We start from the raw sequence: 8,312 nt of genomic DNA, 5'->3' as shown, positions 1-8,312 counted from the left end.
TCAAAAAAAAAAAAAAAAAAACACACGTGGGAATTTATTTTTTAAATCCCATTCCCCTCTTCAAGCCTCCTCCTCTCTCACTTGGGAATGTTTTTAAGGGTGATCAGAAGTATCAGGGAGGCCAGGCATGATGGCACACACCTGTAATCCCAGCATTTAGGAGATTGAGGCAAGAGAATTGCTGCAAGTTCAAGGCCAGCCCGAACTACATGGCATGACCCTGTCTCCAAAAAACATAAGCAAAAGCAAAATAGGAAGGGTTGTAGCTCACCTCTGTAAAATAGATCAACCAAAGCCTCTCCTGGTTTTTTTTTTATCTCTTTTATCTTCCTCTCTCTTTCAGAGCCTAGTCCTCCAATAGATGAAGTTATCAACACTCCAGGAGTAGTTGATCGGTTTGTGGAATTTCTGAAGAGGAATGAGAATTGTACGTTACAGGTAAACCCCAACGGTACCTAAGTGACCAAATGGAAGTACTTCGTCCAAGAAATTTTACTGGGCTGTTTCTGTAAACATACTTCTTAGAAAATAGACAAGTAATACAAGGAAATATTTAAGGGAAGCTATCAGTTTCCTTTTTGTTTTTTTGTTTTTTTTTTTTCTTTTTGATACCGGGGATTGAACGCAGTTCCTTGTGCTTGCAAGGCAGGCAGTGGAACCACTGAGCCAAATCCCAGGCTCCTCAGCAGTCTTGACTTCATAAAAGAGCCAAGGGCTGAGGATTTATCTCAGTGGTTCCACTGCCTACCTCACAAGCACAAGGACCCAAGTTTGATCCCCAGTACCAAAAAAAAGAGAGCCAAAATCTCTTCTTTAAAACAATTTCAGCAATAACTATTTGAAGTAATACTTTTGTTAATTAGGTAAGTTTAACTGTTATCTTCCAATTAAAACTTTTTTGTGTGTGTAGCTCAGTGGTAGAGTACTTGCCTAGCATGCACAAGGCTATATAGTTCAATCCCCAGCATTACAAAAAGATTTTTTGTAATGTAGAAGGAAAGATACCAGAATATGACAGGCTGACCATTTCATTAGAGTCTGTTACACTTACTGTCTGCTTTGACTGAGGGAAATTGTTAGCCTCTCTGTCTCTCTTCTCAGAGATGGATGATAAATAAATCTATTTATTTAAATTTGCTAGATGCTCAGCTGACAGGGTCTATAAGAGGCCCATCTCACTCTTATCCTTGCTTTAGAAATGAAGAAAGTGAAGCTCGGGAACTAAAAAAGTGGCCCAAGGGCAACCCACTTTCCAGTCCCTTTTCTGTCTCTCTTCACAGAAGCAGTCTTTCTGTCTGGTTTAGTTTTTGAAGACAGGGTCTCACTGTGTAGTCTAGGCTGACCTTCAACTTTCAATTCTCTTGTCTTAGCCTCCTGAGTGCTGTTACTGTTGTGTGCCACCACATCTGGCAAGAAGTTCATTGCTTGAGCCACTAATAAATGTGTCTGCTTGTTGGGCATGGTGGCGCAAGCCTGTAATCCCAGCACTCAGGAGGCTGAAGCAGGAGGATTGTTGTGAGTTCTAGACCAGCCTGAGCTACATAGTGAGTTCCTGGTCATTCTCAACTACATAGTGAGACCCTGTCTCAAAAAACGAACAAACAAAAAAAATGTGTCTGCTCAGACTGGAATGCCCTTTCATTTATGGTTTAATCTCACTTTCAGTTTGAAGCTGCGTGGGCTCTAACAAACATCGCCTCTGGAACCTCTCAGCAGACAAGAATTGTTATTGAAGCAGGAGCTGTCCCAATTTTTATAGAGCTGCTTAACTCAGACTTTGAGGATGTACAGGAGCAGGTAATGCTCAGATTTAGCTTAATTCTTGATGGTACCAGTGGTATAACAATAACAAAAAATATGTTTGGTCTCTGTCGCAGTTCTTGGCATGGTGCAATTAAAGCTCTTGGAGTCTTCTGGGTGTTAAGACTGTCTGTTATTATTTATAGAGCTCCTTTGGAACACACTTGAGTTTATCTAATGAGGTGACTTAGAGAGAGCCTCTCAGTAGTCTTCAGATGGGTTTGGTCATCAGAAAGACCAAATACACCATTAGTGGGTAGGAACTCTCAGCCATACCTCCTCAGGAATTGGGAGTGGGAGAAGGGGGCCTGGAGATTGGGTTGTAAAAATTCTTTTTAAAAAATAAAACTTTTGGGTTGGTAATCACATCTGTGTGCTGGGAAGGTGGTGGAGGGTGTGTAATCTCTGCACTACCACCGCACCATAGTCTATACCTTCCCCTGTGTCTCTTTTCTCTTTAGTTGTTCCTGAATTATAGCCTTTATAATAAACTGGGTAAACATATGTAAAGTGTCTTAAGTTTTCTGAGTCTTTCTAGTCATTTATCAAAGCTGAGAGAATTGTAGGAATCTCCAGATTTACAGCTGGTTAGATTTACAGTGATTGTTGGGACTTGGAGTTAGTGTCCAAAGTAGGGATGATCTTGTGAGACTCACCTGTGGAATCTGTGCTTTAGTATCAAAATTGAGGTGTCAAGGATTTAGCTCAGTGGCAGTGTGCCTGCCTCACAAGCACAAGGTCCTGAGTTTGATCCACAGTACCAGCGGGGGGAATTGAATTGAATTATTGGATGTGCAGTTTGTGTCAGAATTAGTTGTTAGTGTGGGTGAAATGAATTCCCTACATTTAGTATGAGAAGTGGTGTTAGAAAAGAGACAGCCCTGCTGGGCGTGGTGGCGCATGCCTTTAATTCCAGTATGTGAGAGGCTGAGGCAGAAAGATCACTATGAGTTTAAGCCTAACCTGAACTACATAGCAAAAGCCTGTCTCAAAAAGTTTTTTAAAAGGGCCGAAGATTTAGCTCAGTGTTTCTGCCACCTGCTTCGCAAGCGCAAGGACACAAGTCCAATCCCCAGTACCAAAGAAAAAAGTTTTTTAAAAAGACAAGAGGGCCAAGGGATGTAGCTTAATGGTACCACACCTGCCTCTCAAGCACAAGGTCCTAAGTTCAATTCCTAGTCCCCCCAACAAATCAGAAAAGAGACAACACAGTACTTACTCAGATCATAGACATAAAGTTAAAATTTCTGTTTACCCCACTGAATTATTGCTGGTTAGACAGAAAATGCAGAGTGGTAGTGGAATCTTTCCTCCATTTCTATGTACAGAATTAGTCCAAAATGACTATAAGAATGTAACTTGGTGATTACTTTCTCTTTTCTAGGGTGAGGGTAGGGATGACAAGATCTGATTTGATTTGTCTGGCTGGCAGATAACAGGCAGCCTGTATTCCCCACTGAACCAAGATCTCCCAGGGGAAAAGTTCTTATAGAGCAAGTGCTCAATAAGAATTTCCAGGTCCGGGGATTCAGCTCAGTGGTTCTGGTGCCTGTTTTGCAAGCACAAGGACCTGAGTTCAATCCCAGTACCCCACCCCCCAAAAAAAAGAATTTCCAAAGGGAGGTTACCTGAGCTTGTTTAGTGTGTTTTGGGCTTTGACATTGCTCTCAGCCTGGTGGGTACCCTGTAGTACTGACTATAAAATAGTCACAGAAGCTACCAGGCCTTAAGGATGACAGTTCCATCATCCCCTTTTCAGGCAGTCTGGGCTCTGGGAAACATAGCTGGAGACAGTTCCGTTTGCCGAGATTACGTCTTGAACTGTTCCATCCTTAATCCTTTGTTAACGTGAGTAATTACAATCCCTGGCACCTGGGGCATTTGTAGGGTGGCCATATGACAAGTCATTTGGGGGCAGCTTACTTGATTTGTTAAGATGATAGGTTAAAAAAAGAAAGGTAAGTATAAAAACTGTAGAAAATGCATTCCAATCACCAAAGTAAAAGTTATCGTTTGAGAATAAGAATATTGTACCCCTGGTCTCTGTTAAGGAGGATCTTATTCTTTACCTCATAGTACTATGGAGCTTCATGTTGGTCATATCTGTCTTACTGAGCCAGGGAGAAAGGTAGGACAAGTCTGAAAAAAATCCAGCCTTCTCTATAGAAAGTATTGATATGGGATTATGCATAGCTACATTGGACAGTTCTATTGCAAATCATGAGTCAAAGTCCTCATGAAAGATCATCTAGGCTCCTCTCATCCCTCCCCAACCCCATACCCTTAGAATAAGCTACATCTAAAGGAAAAGAGGTGAAAATTATTCCATATTGCATGGCTAACACCCTCTCACTAGACCTTCAGCTTTTATTTCTAAAGAGAACACTATTCCATGTCCCCAGCTTGTACCTAGAAGCTTTGCAGACATACTCAAGAGCTAGCCTTCTGTTTTGTCTCTATTAGCTATGGTGTTAACTAGCCACAGTTGGTCTTCATCTCATGTGCAGAGGTCAGCCAAACTACTGTATTGATTTAGGTGTATGGGTAGGAAAAACAGGCTTCTAGAGTCTTATGGGTCTTACTGAATTTGTTTCCTGGGATTTGGTAGCATCAGCCTATGCCAGGGCACCAGTGCACAGGATCTGGCCTTGCTTTTCTCCTTCAGACTCCTTACCAAGTCCACAAGACTGACAATGACGCGGAATGCAGTTTGGGCTCTGTCAAACCTTTGCAGAGGGAAGAACCCACCCCCAGAATTTGCAAAGGTGAGAAAGCTGCCTGCCATCCCCTGCATAATATCAGATTCCATCCATCATACGGAATTTTTAAGTTGCATTCTCCTTAGAGCCTCAAATCATAGAAACCTGAAAGAGAGGCAGTTGTCAATGAGAAGGTGGTTTTGTATCTCTGTTAATAAAGTGAAGATTTGAAGATTTAATGTAGTAGAGATCCCCAGGATCAAGAATTATTTTTTGGAGAGATGGTAGCAGTGTTAGTCTTAGTGGTAGAACTGATGCACCCCTATCCACTGTGAGTCCTTTTCACTCTGCTTCCAACAGGTCTCTCCTTGTTTGCCTGTATTATCTCGCCTACTCTTCAGCAGTGATTCAGACTTGCTGGCAGATGCTTGCTGGGCCCTCTCTTACCTGTCTGATGGCCCCAACGAGAAGATCCAGGCAGTTATAGACTCTGGAGTCTGCCGGAGATTGGTAGAGCTTCTCATGTGAGTACAGGGGGTAAATGTTCCCTAGCTTCTCCATACTCTTACCAAAGAGCTGCAGCCATCAATTTGCTGGCTTTCCCAAAGGGTTGGAGTATGAGAATGTTGTCAGTCTGACTGATCAGCAGGGCTTAACATGGTATACTGGTCCCCCATTGATCAGATCTTCCTCCTCTGTAGGCACAACGATTACAAAGTGGCTTCTCCTGCTCTGCGAGCTGTGGGTAACATTGTCACTGGGGATGACATCCAGACACAGGTAAGGAAGAGGTGAAGAATCTTAATTCACTAGCTATGGGAGAGCATTATGGAAAGCTGCCAATGGACAAAATCCCTGCCTGATAGAAAATGGCATAGTCTAGCAGAAAGCATGGGCTTTCATAAAAAATTCCAGCTTTACCTCTCTATATGATCATGGACAATAAATCATCATCCAGTTGGTGCTTGTGAAAGAAAACTAAGTAGAATAACTGGGCTTACTGAGACATCATACGGTAGTTGTTAAATCTGAGTCATGATTCTTTTGAAATACTGAAAGCTATGGAACCCTACACCTACTTTCTAGATGTTAGGATCCCATGGACATTACCTCATGCCAATATCATGTCCTCCTAACCCAAACCCAGTGGCGTGCACTGAGGAGACTGAGACTGAGGATCTCTTGATCCTAGAAGTTTGAAACCAGCCTGGGAAACATAGGGAGAGCCAATTTCAAAAATAAGACCAATAAAATAAAAATCTCTCCGGTGAGGTAAACAGGGTTCTTCTGTTCAAAAGCTATAGTCGTTAGATCTTGAATAATTGTCATAATTCTGTGGGATTCTTGACAAATTTCTTATAAGTAAGCAGTCTCACTCAAATCTATACCCGCTTTTTCTAGAACATTTTATGTGCGTGTGTGCATGTGTGCATACACATGCACATTAAAATATAAATTTGTTGGGCCGGAGATTGAGCTCAGTGGTGATGCCACCTGCCTTGCAAGTACAGGACTCAAGTTTAATCCCCAGTACCACCAAAAAAAAAATTTTTTTTGCCAGGCATGGTGGCATACATCTGTGTAATCTCAGCACTTGGGAACCTGAGGCAGGATTATCACAAATTTGAGGCCATCCCGGACTATATAATGAATTCAAAACCAGCCTGAACTCCATGGTGAGACCCTGTCTCAAAAATAAATAAACAAACAAATAAATAAATAAATAGCATAAAATTTACCATTTTTAACCATTTCAAAGTATAAACTTCAATGATAATAAGTATTCAACTATCACCACCATCCATCTACAGGACTTTTAATTATAGACAAACTATATTGGGCCGGGGATTTAGCTCAGTGGTTCTGCCACCTGCCTCACAAGAGCAAGGACCTGGTTTGATCCCTGGTACCAAAAAAATTTTTTTTTATAAACTATACCCATTAAGAAAACCCCTTTAAAAAAAAGAAAGAAACCCTTATTTCCTATCCCCCGACCCTCACGATCACTATTGTACTTTCTGAGTTTGAGCATTATGGCTACCTCACATAAGTGGGGTCATACAGTATTAGTCCTTCTGTATCTGTCTTACTTCACGGAGCATAACATCCTCAAGGTTCACGTTCTACCATATTTCTCCCAAAATAACACTGGCTCTTACATTAATTTTTGCTCCAAAAGATTCAACAGGGCTTATTTTCAGGGGATGTCTTATTTTAAATTTCATGTATATCAATTTACATTTATTCATGTATAAAAATTACATTTATTCGGCAGTCATGTCATCTTCTGGAACATCGTCACAGCTGTCTAAACTGCGAATTCTGGTCTGAATTTCTTGCAATTTCATTTTCTATAAAACCATTGTCCCCAATTTCTCATGTCCAGCAGTAGAGCTCTCCTTAAGTGAGCACTTCTTTTTTTCCTTCAGTACCAGGGATCAAACTCAGGACCTTGCACTTGGAAAGCAGGTGTGGCACTGCTCAGCTAAATCCCCAGCCCAAAGTAAGCACTTCTTGTCCACGTAGGCTGCTTGTAGTGCATTGGCAACATAGCTGACAGTGATTTTATCCCATGAATTCTTCACCCAAATCACAGTCTAAAGTAGGTTAGGCTTCACAAAGTTTCCATGAAATCAAGTGTTAGTTGAAAACTAACACAACAAAAATGATGAATTAAGAATGGTGGTCCACGGGCCAGAAATGTAGACCAGTGGCACAGTGCCTGCCTGGCAAGTGCAAGGTCCTGAGTTTGATTGCTGGCACCAAAAAAATAGAATGATGGCCCACACACGAGTAACTAAAAATTGCAGGCACCAAAATTCAGAAAAACGTTTCTTTATTTCACACAAGTGCATTAAGTACCTTTTTTACAACACATGATGTATTGAATTATGAAGATTTATATTAGACACAACCACATCTGTTTGTTATCAAGTGCATACATTATTCATGTGTTGTGTCTACTTCAGTTGGTCATTTGGCAGTAAGTCTCCAGTTCACCTTTTTTTTTTAGTTTTTTTTGAGACAGGGTTTCGCTATGTGGCTGAGACTGACCTGGAACTCACTATGTAGCCCAGGCTGATCTCAAACTCACAGCGATCCTCCTGCCTCAGCCTCCTCTGAGTTCTGGGATTACAGGCATGCACCACCATACCCTGCTGCAGTTCACTTTTTTACATAGATGTTTACCTCTTAACCAAAGCATCTTGAATATTTACAAATACTTAATTTATGTTATCATTTATTTTAAATATTAATGTCAATAATATTACTTATTCATATATAATTATATATTAAAATTATAATGTAATACATCCATTGTGTTTTATAACATGTACTAAATACATCGTCTGACTATCTTAACTGGGGCTTATTTTGGGGATAGGGATTATATTATGAGCATCCTGAAAAAATCATGCTAGAGCTCATTTTCCAGTTAGGCATTATTTTCAAGGAAGTACAGTAGCAAGTATGAGAATATCCTTCCTTTTCAAGGCTGAAAAATTCACATAGATGCAGACTACATTTTTAAATTCGTTCTTTCATTGCCTGCAGACATTTGGGTTGTTTCTGCCTTTTCATTGTTTTACGTAATGCTGCTACTGACGTTGTATAATTGTTTCTTTAAGTCTGTACTTCTACTTCCTCTGCATATATAAACAAGTGGAATTACTAAATAATACGGCAATAACAGCCATCCTAATGGGTATGAAGTGATAATATCACGTTGTATACTTATTTGCATTTCCCTAATAATCAGTGATATGCATCTTTTTGTGTGTTTATTAGCTGTCTACATATTTTAGATTATAT

General features: G+C 40.5%; 1 protein-coding gene across 3 annotated transcripts in view; it reads left to right on the top strand.

Annotated features, from left to right (window-relative positions):
* The window catches only part of Kpna6 (karyopherin subunit alpha 6), a 57,625-nt gene that overhangs the window by 39,712 nt on the left and 9,601 nt on the right, over window positions 1-8,312 (top strand). For all 3 annotated transcript variants that reach the window (XM_033767446.1, XM_010621572.3, XM_019207120.2), the window contains exons 5-10: window positions 344-438; window positions 1,666-1,797; window positions 3,560-3,648; window positions 4,466-4,565; window positions 4,860-5,023; window positions 5,201-5,279. In XM_033767446.1, coding sequence (XP_033623337.1) covers window positions 344-438; window positions 1,666-1,797; window positions 3,560-3,648; window positions 4,466-4,565; window positions 4,860-5,023; window positions 5,201-5,279 — 659 coding nt within the window. The remainder of the gene's footprint in view (window positions 1-343; window positions 439-1,665; window positions 1,798-3,559; window positions 3,649-4,465; window positions 4,566-4,859; window positions 5,024-5,200; window positions 5,280-8,312) is intronic.

Source organism: Fukomys damarensis, unplaced genomic scaffold (assembly GCF_012274545.1).
Source record: "Fukomys damarensis isolate Sample0158 unplaced genomic scaffold, DMR_v1.0_HiC HiC_scaffold_23, whole genome shotgun sequence".
Taxonomy (NCBI): Eukaryota; Metazoa; Chordata; class Mammalia; order Rodentia; family Bathyergidae; genus Fukomys; species Fukomys damarensis.
Note: the sequence above shows the minus strand (reverse complement) of the source record. Positions and strands in the feature narration are given on the sequence as shown.